Below are 12,644 nucleotides of genomic sequence, written 5' to 3' on the forward strand. Positions count from 1 at the left end.
ATGGATGGATGAATATACAACAACATCACCAAGTGGCAGGTGGCGGTGTAGCTGCTGTTTTTATGGCAAACAGGTTTTTTGGCACAGTGCGGCTTCCGTCCGGAGTCGGCGCTTTGTGCCAGAGTGTAGTGTTTTGTACGTGTGTGTGTTGTTAACGGTTTAAGAGTTTTAGACGTATTTTTCTATCAAGAGGGTATGTGGAAGTATATATACATATTATTAAACATATGAGATTTCGACAGTTTGCTGTCTAATGGGAATTCAGGCTATATTAGCCGACAAGCTAATGGTTGTAAGCTAATGAGCTAGTCTGTCCTAGCTACTGTGCTAACTTTAGCCTGCATGCTAACTGGGAAATGTTATTGGCGAAATCGTGTATTACTTAATGAATTTATGGCGTCTATTTTTTTTATTCATGTCTTTGTCCAGCTCCCATGTCATCGGACGCCCTTAAGAAGCGAAAGTCGAAGGTTCTCCGTAGTGAAGGAGGAACCCCAGAGATGAAGCGAACTCGCGGAGAGAGTGACCAGGTAATGTGAGGGAGCAGATCAAGGGGTCAGTGTGATGCAGTGCTTGCATCGATTACTCTGCTGAAAATATGAAGCTACAAGTCAGCAGACTCTGAAAGCTTGAGTTAAAGTGATTTCTCTTAAAACATTTAAATAGATGTAATGTACTCGGTCGTAGGTGTTTGATCTGTGCTTGATCATCGTGCACACAGTGGGCCAAAGATAACCAGATGGAATCTTTTCAAGCTTATAAAACATTTGAGGTGTAAATGTTACTCCGTCTACCTTCTGTTTTGACCCAGCAGCATTGGATCATCTACATCTACATAAATCTGCTAAACACTACTTGAACTACATACGTTCAATCAGTGACTGTACATTACTGGTTCTAACTTTGACCACAGGTTTAAATTTGCTGCAGCAGAAAACAATAGTGTGTTTAAATATAACTAAAAAACCTTGGTAATTGCTTGTATTTATTTACTTTTCAGGATGTGCGCATATATAGTGAGGAGGTTGAGTTGGATGGCAGGGGTCCTGAGCAAGACTTCTTACAGTACAAAGAATCATGTGAGAGTCTGGCCCAACTTATGAGTGAGATCCAAGAACTAAAAGCAAATGGAGCCAAGGAGGGGGTAAGAATCATACATTCACTGTACACATTCTGTCATTATAGTGATGTAATTGACAGTTGTAAGTAGAATTTAAGCATTGGTACATTTGATGTTGTACACCGCAACACTGATTAAGTGTATTCTCCATAATAATGTGGTGTTTGTTCTCAGTGTGTGGAGGTTGAGCAGAAACGTATGCAAAGCTGTATCCACTTCATGAATCTGAAAAAACTCAATCGCCTGGCTCATATGCGACTGAAGAAAGGCAGAGACCAAACGCATGAGGTAATTACCACAACTCTCAAGTAATTTTTAATGAGACATTAAAATAAATGCCGTATTTGTTAAGAAAAATGCTGCTTCAATTTCAATTTCTTCTGATCACAAGATGAACACATTGAGCACATTTTCAATTTTTTTTCTCCTACCATCAGCAGTTGATCTCAGTTCTGATTATATTTCCTGTAGTTATTAAATCCTGTTCAAAACGTATTTTGGGTCTTTTTAGGGTTCAAACATTGTTGTGTATCTTTCCCTCAGGCAAAACAGAAAGTTGATGTGCTGCATCTTCAGTTACAAAACTTGCTGTATGAAGTTATGCATCTTCAGAAGGAGATCAGCAAGTGTCTGGAATTCAAGTTAGTACAGATTTCTGTCAATAACGGAGTATATTTAAAGTGCTTTTCATAAAGGTTTAGGAAGAGCAACCATTTTAACACACCAAAAAACATTAAATTATTATGATAATAAAGGGGCAAATATAACTCCTTAGTTCCTGGTCATAAGGTAATTAACACATGTTTTTCGTCCCCAGATCTAAGCATGAAGAAATAGACTTGGTGAGTGAAGAAGAGTTTTACCAGGAGGCGCCAGAGGAGATTTCAAGGCCTCACCTCACAAAAAATGATCCCCACCAGCTCACTCTGGCACGCCTGGACTGGGAGCTTGAACAGAGAAAGAGGTGCAAGACTTGCACACTGCCTATTGCATTTGTTGCATGTTTTGCTCAAAAAATCAGTCTTGCATTTTGGAGCAGTTGTTAAACATTTGTGTTTGGGCATAGGTTGGCGGAACAATACAAGGAGGCACAGGCCTCAAGGGAGACGATTCAGAAGAGCATTGAGGTGAAAAAGGAGCATCTGAGAAGCCTGCAACCGGGATTGAATGCTATCATGCAGGTATAATTACTGTTATGCTGATATTATAAAGGGAGTTCATTCAGTGCTGTGGTTTTGTTTTAAAAAGATTTCTCTAAAATTCCACCAGCTAAGCGTATCTTGTCCTTAACCTCTTCCCTCTTTCACAGGCCTCTCTCCCAGTGCAGGAATACCTGTCTATGCCATTTGAGCAGACTCAGAAACAGACAGAGGTTGCCCGCCACCTGCCTCCACCTCTGTATGTGTTGTTTGTTCAAGCAAATGCTTATGGCCAAGCCTGTGGTAAGCATTCATTAGTAAATATACTGTCCTTTAAGAGTTTTGTTTATGGTATGCAACATATGATCACCAGTGTTGTCTTTGTGTTTCTACTTTAGATAAGAACCTGAGCGTCTCAATCAGTGGTGATGTGGACGAGGCCAAGGCCCTGTCCAAACCTCCAGAAGATTCCCAAGGTACAATACACACACAGCCACTGCACAGATGCTGGGTGATCATTTTTTTCTTTTGTTATCCTTCATACATAAAAATATGTGTCTGTTTCATCTAGATGATGAGAGTGATTCAGATGCAGAGGAGGAGCAAGAGAAAACGGTAAATCTCAGGCTTTACTCCAAAACACTTCCACACACACACTCACACACTCAGGTCAGTGAGTTCAGGTAGTCTCTCTCACACTGTGGTGTGGTGGGTTGGGGAGCAGCAGCCATCGATTGCCTCCTGCATCCGGAGTGCCAGTGGGGGGTTCTGGGAAATATTTACCAAGAATGGCTAGGTGACTGTAACCTGAGCCCACTCCGGAAATGCATGCTCAACAATAAGCTTGTTGTTGTTGTCTGGTTGACTTGCTGTCAGGGTGTTTCTGTAGCCATAAAGTGATGATGTGATATTTTTATAAAATACTGTACTTCATCACTTTAATCTTTTTTTTAAGATTAATTGCAACCTTTGTCTGTATTTGCATTTCCTCCTTTTATCTGTAAATAGAGATGAGCCAAAATGGTAGAGAAGCTACATCAATATGATGCAGGAATTTCACAATTTTTATTGTATTATCTCCTTTTTCGTTTGGCAGAAGAGAAGAAGGCCAACCACAGGCGGCCAGCTGGATGACAAAAGACGGGAGATGTTGAAAAGGCACCCTCTGTCTCTTTGCTTAGATCTCAAGTGTAAAGGTAACACAACACAGCATGTAAACCCAAATATTTAGAGTTACATACCTTGTAACATGACCATGTGTATGCTGTGGGGAGGTGTAACACTACACCCATTAGATAGTTTTTGAAAGAATGCAAGTCTGATCCAATCTGCTGTGGTATGACCCATGTGTTCCCTCTGCTGGCAGTAAATGGAATATAGTGACAGATTATAGGGGGATCTGCATTGCAGGCGTAACTCTAGCTAACAGGGGGGAGGAGGAGGATAGGGAGGGGAAAGAGGTGGGAGATGCTTGCACCATTGTAGGTCTGCAGCACCTACACTACTCGTAAGCATATTTTCTCATCACCAGTCTTTGTCTGACTTGTGCTGTTATTTCTAGCCCTCCCTTTATCTCCACTTTTGCCAACTGAAGCAGCCTTTTTACTGCAGTAAAAGCAAAATGTAAGCAGCGTATGTGTGAGTGAGTGACAGCATGTCACTGAGTTCACAGTGACTGCAGAGAGTGGAGTGTGAAAGAAGATCATCAGCACAGTTTGTGTCCCTTGGGTGTTGCTATATGCCGACGTGACCACACCCCGTTATTGCTCACTCAATACAGTGCTGTGCAGAGTAAACCCAGGGGGGCGATCACTTGGAGGATTAATGAAAAGAGAGTGGGGTGGTAGGGAGTATCATAATATACCACTGGATTAGTTTAACACCATGTGTTATCCATATTGTCTCCACAGATGTCAGCATCCTCCATCTCTACTTCTACTACCTGATGAATCTGAACATTATGACAGTAAAGGCCAAAGTCTCCACCTCCACTGACCTCAGCACAGCCATCAGTGCTGGGTATGTGTGTGTATGGATGGATGTAAACATTTTGTCCTCTCAAATTATTTTTGTTTGTGTAGTTTACCACCACCACTGTGTGAGTGTGGTGTGAATAAATAATACATTTCAGTGTAAAGTGCTTTAAGTGCCCAGCAAAAAAAGCCCTATATAAGATGCCAATGCTTTATTATTATTATTTTCAGGGAGCTGCTGAAATCAGACACTCTCCTCAGCTGCCTCTACACCAAAGACTTGGGCAGAGAAACGCCAAATCCAGCCAATCGCTACCAGTTTGATAAAGTCGGGTATGTTGTTACGTATGCTGATGTATATGTGATCACTCACGTTGAAGTTAACATTAACTCAGTGCTTTCTTTTTAGAATTGTTTCATTTGTGGATTATGTGGAGGAGCTGGGCCATCCCTACATGTGGGTCCAGAGTCTAGGAGGATTACATTTTCCTAGTGACGTTTCACAGGTGTGTGTTGAAATCAAGTGTTATCTCAGTAGACCACGGTTTCTGGGTGTCACAGCTAAATAATGTTGGTGTTTCATTTCCAGGGTGTGTGTGTGGGCAGTTCTCTGAGTGCCAGCCACATGGAGAGCACCATGAAGCTGCTGAGGGGACGGGTCCAGTCCCGCTTGGCTTTGCACAAACAGTTTGCCTCTTTAGGTACTTTATTTGTTTACAACTTTCTACATAAATACTCCAAATGCACTGATTGTACATTGACTTGATTTCTATTATTTATTACTGCTCACGTCCTCAGAGCACAGCATCATTCCTGTCTCGAGTGAGTGTCAGCTCCTCTTTCCTGCCAAGATCATCTCCCGTTTAGCTCGCTGGACTACCATCAGCTACCCGGAGTACATGGTATATAAAACAAATGCCTATTTTTAGACATTTGGAACCACATACATCATTTATTATATTCCGCTCTCTTCAAAGGATCTGCAATATACACGCCATGTGACGGACGCTGGGCTGGCAAAGGAGACTGACCTGTTCTTTATGGCCGTTGTCGAAAGAGGGACAGGTAAATCAAATGAGTGACAACAGAATTAGTTGCTGATCATTTGGGTTGAATTTGTGTTGATAAACATCTTACCTGCCTTCTACACAGCTCGCCTCCATGCTGCGGTGGTTCTGAGCCCTCGTTACCCAGAGATCTCTCCTCTTTTCTCCCTCTCTCTTAGCTGGAAGGGAGAGCGCAGTGGGCGCACTGACGACAACCTTAGGGTATGAAGATTTCTGTAGTGTTCAGTCATATTCCAGAAACCTTTGCTATTTTATTACATGAATTTCAATGCTTTTACATTTTTAGGCCATGGAGAGTGAGGTCAATGTTTTCAAAAACGAGCTACAGGGACCACGTCCAGGACACCAGCTGCTGACCAATCAGATGACTCGCCTGTGTGTCTGCCTGGATGTGTATTTAGAAACTGAAGTACAAGATGACGGCGTGGAAGGACCACGGGAGTTTCCCCGAGAAAAGATGTGCTTGCGCACTGTCAGGTATTCAGTTACTGGAAGAGTTGATGAATGTTTTCTTATATGCATTTGGCTGACATCTTTCTCCTCTTTGAATTCAGGGGTCCAAATCGCCTGAAGCCGTTCAAATACAACCATCCTCAGGGCTTCTTCAGTCACCGTTAAACCTTTATTGCTTCTGTGTACTTTCCCCTCAAGTCTACATTTGTGACTCTTTGACACAGAAAGTATCTTTTTAAAAGTGTTCACAGCAGATTTAAAATAAAACCACCGTGTTATTTTCTTGAATGAGTGTGTATCTGGTCTTTTTATGGCTCTGTTGTTTGCAGGCTTTGTTTTATCCCCTTACCTTACTCTTCATGCTCACCTCTCTCAGTGCTGGTCTATTTATAGGTGTCGCTTGAGCTACCTGATTATTATGCTGTTGTGGTTCAGGGCTGGAGCAAGCTGAGTCATTTCCACTGAGAATCATGCCCAGAGAATATGATATTACTATGTTCCATTTATCCTTTGACCTCTCATTCACCACCCTGACTTCTGTAAAACCATATACCAGGTTCATTAAGGTTTACGCTCATAATGTCAGTCTGTAGTGCAAGTATTTCTTTCCTGCTTGATTGCACATTGCAGCAGGATGTATCCCAATCCAGAGATAAATGCTTCATAGCTGTATTGATAAGGGTGTATGTAATTACAAATGGGATGAGACTGTTGTCTCTTCTTGAGACAAGCCAACTTACTATAAATTGCAACATCTGTCTGCTGTGTCAGCATGTTAGCTCTGTTGTGTTATATAAATAATTCTGAACACTAATTTTTCTCAGTGATCAATTGTGGCTTTGGCCCTTAAGGCAGGGCTCTAAAATCAGAATGAACTCTGTAACTGCCAGTACACCAAAAAATGCTGCAGTTACAGGAGAAAAAGTAATTTCTGACTTCCACCTGCTATTTTTCATGATGCAGCTGCTGATCCCATTAATACAAAGCCATCTATCAAATAGAGTGAGATCGGATTTTAAGGGGGATGCAGTGCAAAGAGAATGCTTAAGTCATGCCTGGATAGAATGTCTTTCAATGTCAGCCGACATATGTGCAATGTCAGTGTTATAAATAGAAAAAAAGGTTCTTTTGTGGCATCATTTTAATTGTTACACGCCCTTAATTAATAATAACAGCCAGCCACTGCACCCATTATTAAAACCTAATGGAAATTTAGTTACACATGTTTTTTTAAGGAAGTCTTATCAATTATTTGAGTAGTTGTACAAGCTCAGAACTGAGAGGAAGAGTTGTGTAGTCTGAAGAAGGCCTTTTACTCATGATGTGGATCTAATGTAAAGCTGATAATTGTTGCAGTACATACACATCACATTACAAAGAATGCATCTGTAAATGTAGACATTTGCAAAAGGATTACGATGTGCTGCTCCTGTGTGCGCCTAAAAATGGGGTTGAAAGTCTGTTCTGTGCAACACTGCTCCTGATTAATACATGAACGTGGTCTGTGGGATGTGAGAGAGGGTGCGGCGGCTGCTGGTGGTGGGCACAGCTCCCCCTCTCCTTAGCCGCAATGCAGTGCAGTAACTTGCAGGGGTTTTTACCATTTGGCCTCACACCTTGAATTAATGTTCCTGACAATAAACCTCCACCAAAGTTTAATGTGCTGTAGTTTTTCCTGCAGTGTAACCACATTAAGAAACAAAGAAAGCCTCTTGTGTTTGATTCTTTTTCCTTCTTTATTTACTGTTTCATATTGCATATTCTCAGCAGTTTATACATAGCACAGTCATCATTGTCCTGGCATAGCAGACTAGAAGAGTGAGACGCTGCAGTTCACCTTTCAGGAGAAGCTGCTTTAAAGTGCACAACAAGCAACAAGTTCAAGTCTTTCTTACTGATGTATCTGTAATATCTGTAAATATAATATAGACATTTGTATGCCCTTAAATATACATTTTTATCTGTCACAATCTGTAGTTGTTTTGACATCTGTACCCTTGAAGGCTTGAAAGGACACAGCGCTCTGCTGGCCCCATCAGCGGGATTCAGTTTAAATGCACTTGATATTCATTGAGGGCAGTTGTCACATTCAGTTAAAGAGTTTAGAGCATTCACTACAGTCATACATCAGAAGCATCTGGGGTGTAATGGCCATACGTAGGGAGCAGGGGGTTATTTGCTACAGAAATCACTATTGCTTACATACTGTTACCTGCTCTGCTTTGGGCATAAATGTGGCCCTCTGAACAGCAGCTCTTTTACCCTCCCTCCCTTACCTCCCTCCCTCATAGTTCTTTGGCATCTCCTCCTCCTCTAGCCTTGAAGCACAGCCTTACTTTTTGGCCTCCTTGCTTTCTTTGGACTCAGTACCAGAGGACTTCTCAGCCTTCTCAGTCTTCGTTCCCTCCTTCACTTCTTTGCTCGGCTCCTTTTTCTCCTCTGGCTTCTTCTCCTCCTTCTTGCTCTCTGGTTTCTCGGGCTCTGCTTTAGGTGCAGGCTTCTCCTCTGGTTTCTTCTCCTCCTTTTTGCTGTCCTTTTTCTCAGGCTCTGCTTTAGGAGCTGGCTTTGGCTCAGGCTCGGCCTTCTCTGATTTAGGAGCAGAGGGCTTCTCCTCCTTAGCAGGTGGAGCGCTCTCTTTAGGCTCGGACTTGGGAGCAGGCTTGTCCTCAGTAGGCTTGCTGGGAGTTGCAGGTTTTGAAGCTTCATCTTTTTTTGGAGCTTCATCTGCTTTGTTCTCTTTCTTTGTGTCAGGTTTCTCTGGTTCTTTCTCCTTGGACTCCTGCTTCTTCTCCTCCTTCACTGGCTGCTCCTTCTCCTTCTTCTCCTCCTTCACTGGCTGCTCCTTCTCCTTCTTCTCCTCCTTCACTGGCTGCTCCTTCTCCTTCTTCTCCTCCTTTACTGGCTGCTCCTTTTCCTTCTTCTCCTCCTTCACTGGCTGAGGCTTCTCCTCCTCCTCCTCCTCTTTCTTCTCCTCTTTAGGGGTGTCTTTGGTAGAAACAGGCTTGGCCTTCTCTTTCTCTGGAGATTTGGGTTCAGGAGTCTTGGGAGGGGGAGATTTGGATTCAGGGGATTTGCTGGGTGGGGACTTTGACACCGGGGACTTTGACTCGTCTCCTGCAGGGGATGTGACTGCTGGGGACTTAGTGGGGGATTTGGGTGCTGGTGATTTAGACTCTGGTGATTTGACAGCAGGAGATTTAGGTTGAGGTGATTTTGAAGGAGGGGATGCAGCCTTCTCTGGAGACTTCTCTCCTTCCTCACCTGCTTCTTCTTCCTCTCCTTTCTCTTCTTCCTCCTCTTCTTTTTCCTCTTCTCCTTTCTCATCCTCTTCCCCTCCTTCCTCCTCGTTTCCTTCCACTTCATCACCCTCTTCTTCCTCTTCTTTCGTTTCCTCACCTTCCTCTTCTTCTTCTGCCGCCTCTGTCTTTTCCTCCTCTTCTTCCTCATTATCTGCCTCCTCTGTCACTTCTGTCACCTGTGTCTCATCTGTCTGCTCCTCTACAATGACTGTATCTGACTTCTCTTCTTTTACTTTCAGGTGGGCAGAGATTCTGCTTTCTAGGTACGAGTATGGGCCACCACCTGATACAAAGCGTTTCTCCTCTCCCTCCAGTAATTTCCTATTTTGAAGACATGGTTAGAGAAATGTTAATAACTTTTATCATTAAGACACCATTTAATTATTTTGTGGTTTTTGACCAACCTGTAAGCAGCAATCTCAATATCTAGAGCCATCTTTACATTCAGCAGCTCCTGGTAGTCTTTCAGCTGGGAGGCCATCTCCCATTTGGTGGTTTTCAGCTCATGTTCCAGCTGATTGATGGTCTCCTGAAAACAAAAGCACACAGGGTCAAATATGAGAGTCTGAAAGCATGTGTGGAATAAATGTGCATTGGTGGTTTTTTCCATGCGCTGTGCTGATGTCCTGCCTGTAGTGAGCCGAGGTCATCATGGTGTCTGTCTTCGCTCTCTATACGCTGCCTCTCCAGTGACTCCTTGGTTCCTCGCAAAGTCTCCAGCTCAATGGTGCGGCTCTGGAACTGACGGCGGTATTCTGCAATCTCTTCCTGGCTTCCACGAATGGCATCCTGGTTAGACCTAGCAGCTTCAGACAGGTGCTCCATACGCACTGCAGACAAAAGCAGATATAACCCATTTAGTTTAAGACATTTTGCTTTGTCACTCACTGGCCTATGACCTGTGTGCACAAGACAGCAGGGATTCAGGGTTAGCTTCTTTTATTCTAAGACATTTGACCAGCCCTGCCTCAGAGGGCAGACTACTGGGAGTAACCTTGACAGTGTCCATCTGTCAGTCAGTGGTCTGAGTCAGCTCCCTCCTTCTTCCAAGCATGAATGAGAGACTGCTGCAGTCAGCTGGACACAGAGAAGGTCATTCTGCTTGCACCTTTTACTGGCTATATAAGGTCAGCATGTAAATGTACTGCAAGGGTTGACGTGTACTATTAAATCCTGTGACAGGCCGCTCTCGTCCTTCAAAACTGTCTGTGTTCCTGTGACCAGGAGCATCTCATTTACACAGCTGTGTAAACCTGATGTTACTGCCATGCTCGGCTCTAACCATCCTACAGCATCTACATGTACTGGTTACTTCCAAGTCATTTATTAGGTCCAGTGATAACATTGGGGATGACTGATGCACCCACTGATGAAACATGATCTGAGCTGCCATGCTGTGACCTTGAAAAGTTCTATTTAATGAATTCAAGGTGAGAACCATCAACACAACAAACAGTGTGCACAGCGCGCAGAGGACACCCACTGTTACCCACAGCCAAAGTGCAAATTAATCAGGGTCTCCTCTCTGTTAGGTTCTCACGTCTGCAGTACGTAAGTGAAAATGGTCATTCTGCGGCAACGACGCAGCCACAAAATCCATATACACTACAGGGCATGACCGAATATCCCTGTTACTCATTTACTTCACCGCGAATGAATTTACCCCCTCTGTCTATTTTGTTCAAGTTTGAGCTGCACCAGGTTGGTGCAGTAATAAACAGCAGGAACTGTGGCTTTATACAGATAAACCCCTCTGAACAATTACACTGCTTAAGTTTATACATTGTTAACCCTTGCCTCTACCCATCCACCATTAAACCCACTTCAGAATCATGGAGAGAGATCAATCACTGCTTTGCGCTGGGAAGTGTCCGCAGAAGCTTTTGTTAACTTTCCTCCCTCTTGAACCACTCACCTTTGAACCATTCCTCAGCATGCGTTGCACTCCTGGTAGCGTGACTGTCCAGCTGTGCACGGATCTCTCGCAGTGCGCCGGTGACGTCTGCCTTGAGTGTATCTCGCAGGTCGAAGCTCACCTGCGCTCCCTGAATCTGCGCCAGGAGCTCCGCCACTTCTTCCTCGTGGTTCTTCTTCAGAAAAGCGGCCTCCTCCTCCAGGCCACGGAGCTTTTTGTCCAGCTCCAGGCGTGCCAGCCGGCACTCCTCAACATACTTCTTCATGGCGCGGGTAGCAGCCTCCAGCTCCTCCCGGTTCCGCGCCTCATCCTCCAGCCTGATGCGCAGGTGCTGGATGTCCTCTTCCAGGTGGTCGTGCTCCAGAGCCGCACGGGCCTTCTCCCCGGTCAGTTGCTGCAGGAGACCCCGCAAGTCACCAAGCTCTCGTTCGTAGTGCTCCCCCACCGAGGCGCGTCCAGCCTGGCTCTGCCGCAGCGCTGCCGCCTCTGCCTCCAGGTTGCGGTTGTGCATCTCCAAATTACGCACCTTGTCGATGTAGCCAGCAAACCGGTCGTTCAGAGCCTGCAGGATCTCTTTCTCGGTCCTCCGTGTCATGTCGCCGTTGAATGTCTCCAAGCTGTCCACGGAGGATGGCTGGCTGTAGGTAAGGCGGCGGCGCTGGGAGTGAAAGCCGCTGGAGGACACGGAGGCAGGCCGTGCCTTGCGGTACGAGCTCGGGCCCATGAAGTGGTGGTCCACCGTGAAACTCATGTTGGCCAGAGCAGAGGAGAACTGACTGCAGTAGGAGGGAGAGCGCCGGGCTTATATAGGAGGGAGGGAAAAGTCACTAGTCAGCACCAGGACACACTCTTTTTAAAGACATAGCCTGTTCTTCAGAAAACTCCTGGCTGCGCAGGAACAGCTTCACCCTGACCAGTAACAGCGTTGATGAGTTGTATTTTAAGTCAAGGTGTTTGAGATATGCTTATTCTACTGAAACTGCAACAGAAATTATGTTTTAGTTTTTTTTCACTTCTTAACTCTTAAGGTTTTCTGTGCAAAATACTCAGGATAATGCCATTAGTTACAGATTAAGACACGAGTAGCCTGATTTTAGGACTTAAAAACTGTGAAATTATGTGATTTTTTAAATAAACATAAATCCACAAATATTATCTTTTGTAGGGCTGTAAAATGATTAAGACATTCAAGGTTTGCTGTGAGTGTGAAGTGTGTGGGTGTTCAGCGTGTTCTGCTGATGCTCTCTGTAGCTTCACTGCTGCAGTGTGAGTTTGCAGATCCACACTGTCCCCCTGGGATTCTACTCAACTGCTGGGCCATTGACCGGCTCCCTGTCCTAGTATAAACACACACACACATACACACACACTCGAAGTTACTTATATGGAAAAAAGAGATCTAACTTTCCATTTTCTAATTTCTGCTTCTTTTTTGTTACACACCACGAGCAGCTGCAGCATCAAGCAGTAACTTCACAGGATGTGCACATCAGGTTGTGCCTGGAGCTGCAATGATACAGCATTCACACACACTGAGCTGTGTCTGCTGATCTGTTGGGATGTCTGCTCTAAAAAGAGGAGCAGCTCTAAGGAACACGTATAGCACCTATTGATTACTCAAACTCAGGGTGAGTGAGTTTACGCTGCATACCTTAAAGGAGAAAAGCATGTTGACATC

General features: G+C 44.3%; 2 protein-coding genes across 5 annotated transcripts; one reads left to right on the forward strand and one right to left on the reverse strand.

Annotated features, from left to right (window-relative positions):
• The first annotated feature begins 73 nt into the window (after window positions 1-73).
• Window positions 74-6,040, forward strand: thoc5 (THO complex 5). 4 transcript variants are annotated; one of them, XM_028414185.1, is made up of 20 exons: window positions 74-193; window positions 430-530; window positions 998-1,144; window positions 1,295-1,408; window positions 1,664-1,761; window positions 1,938-2,084; window positions 2,187-2,301; window positions 2,430-2,562; window positions 2,658-2,735; window positions 2,831-2,874; window positions 3,356-3,455; window positions 4,170-4,278; window positions 4,464-4,565; window positions 4,642-4,738; window positions 4,822-4,933; window positions 5,031-5,134; window positions 5,210-5,297; window positions 5,385-5,500; window positions 5,586-5,776; window positions 5,854-6,040. In XM_028414185.1, the coding sequence occupies exons 2-20, from the start codon at window positions 435-437 to the stop codon at window positions 5,915-5,917; spliced, it is 2,055 nt and encodes a 684-aa protein (XP_028269986.1). In that variant the 5' UTR covers window positions 74-193; window positions 430-434; the 3' UTR covers window positions 5,918-6,040. The 4 variants fall into 4 exon arrangements, with proteins under 4 accessions (XP_028269986.1, XP_028269987.1, XP_028269985.1 ...); XM_028414186.1 differs by having other exon boundaries at window positions 1,001-1,144; XM_028414184.1 differs by having other exon boundaries at window positions 77-135; window positions 1,001-1,144.
• Window positions 6,041-7,519: 1,479 nt separating this feature from the next.
• Window positions 7,520-11,733, reverse strand: LOC114441249 (neurofilament heavy polypeptide-like). The gene is made up of 4 exons (XM_028414058.1): window positions 10,967-11,733; window positions 9,682-9,881; window positions 9,456-9,580; window positions 7,520-9,372 (listed from the first exon to the last, which is right to left on the reverse strand). The coding sequence occupies exons 1-4, from the start codon at window positions 11,715-11,717 to the stop codon at window positions 8,085-8,087; spliced, it is 2,364 nt and encodes a 787-aa protein (XP_028269859.1). The 5' UTR covers window positions 11,718-11,733; the 3' UTR covers window positions 7,520-8,084.
• Window positions 11,734-12,644: the final 911 nt, after the last annotated feature.

The sequence above is a fragment of the Parambassis ranga genome, chromosome 9 (assembly GCF_900634625.1).
Source record: "Parambassis ranga chromosome 9, fParRan2.1, whole genome shotgun sequence".
NCBI lineage: Eukaryota > Metazoa > Chordata > Actinopteri > Ambassidae > Parambassis > Parambassis ranga.

What these genes read in the sequence shown, in the direction of transcription:
- thoc5 (XM_028414185.1), top strand. Translation starts at nt 435, where the DNA reads ATGTCATCGGACGCCCTTAAGAAGCGAAAGTCGAAGGTTCTCCGTAGT. An exon ending in CAAACAGTTTGCCTCTTTAG is followed by an intron (nt 4,934 to 5,030) that starts GTACTTTATTTG and finishes TCACGTCCTCAG; the next exon opens with AGCACAGCATCATTCCTGTC. An exon ending in TCAGCTACCCGGAGTACATG is followed by an intron (nt 5,135 to 5,209) that starts GTATATAAAACA and finishes CTCTCTTCAAAG; the next exon opens with GATCTGCAATATACACGCCA.
- LOC114441249 (XM_028414058.1), bottom strand. Translation starts at nt 11,717, where the DNA reads ATGAGTTTCACGGTGGACCACCACTTCATGGGCCCGAGCTCGTACCGC. An exon ending in TGCTGAGGAATGGTTCAAAG is followed by an intron (nt 9,882 to 10,966) that starts GTGAGTGGTTCA and finishes TTTTGTCTGCAG; the next exon opens with TGCGTATGGAGCACCTGTCT. An exon ending in ATGACCTCGGCTCACTACAG is followed by an intron (nt 9,581 to 9,681) that starts GCAGGACATCAG and finishes TTTTGTTTTCAG; the next exon opens with GAGACCATCAATCAGCTGGA.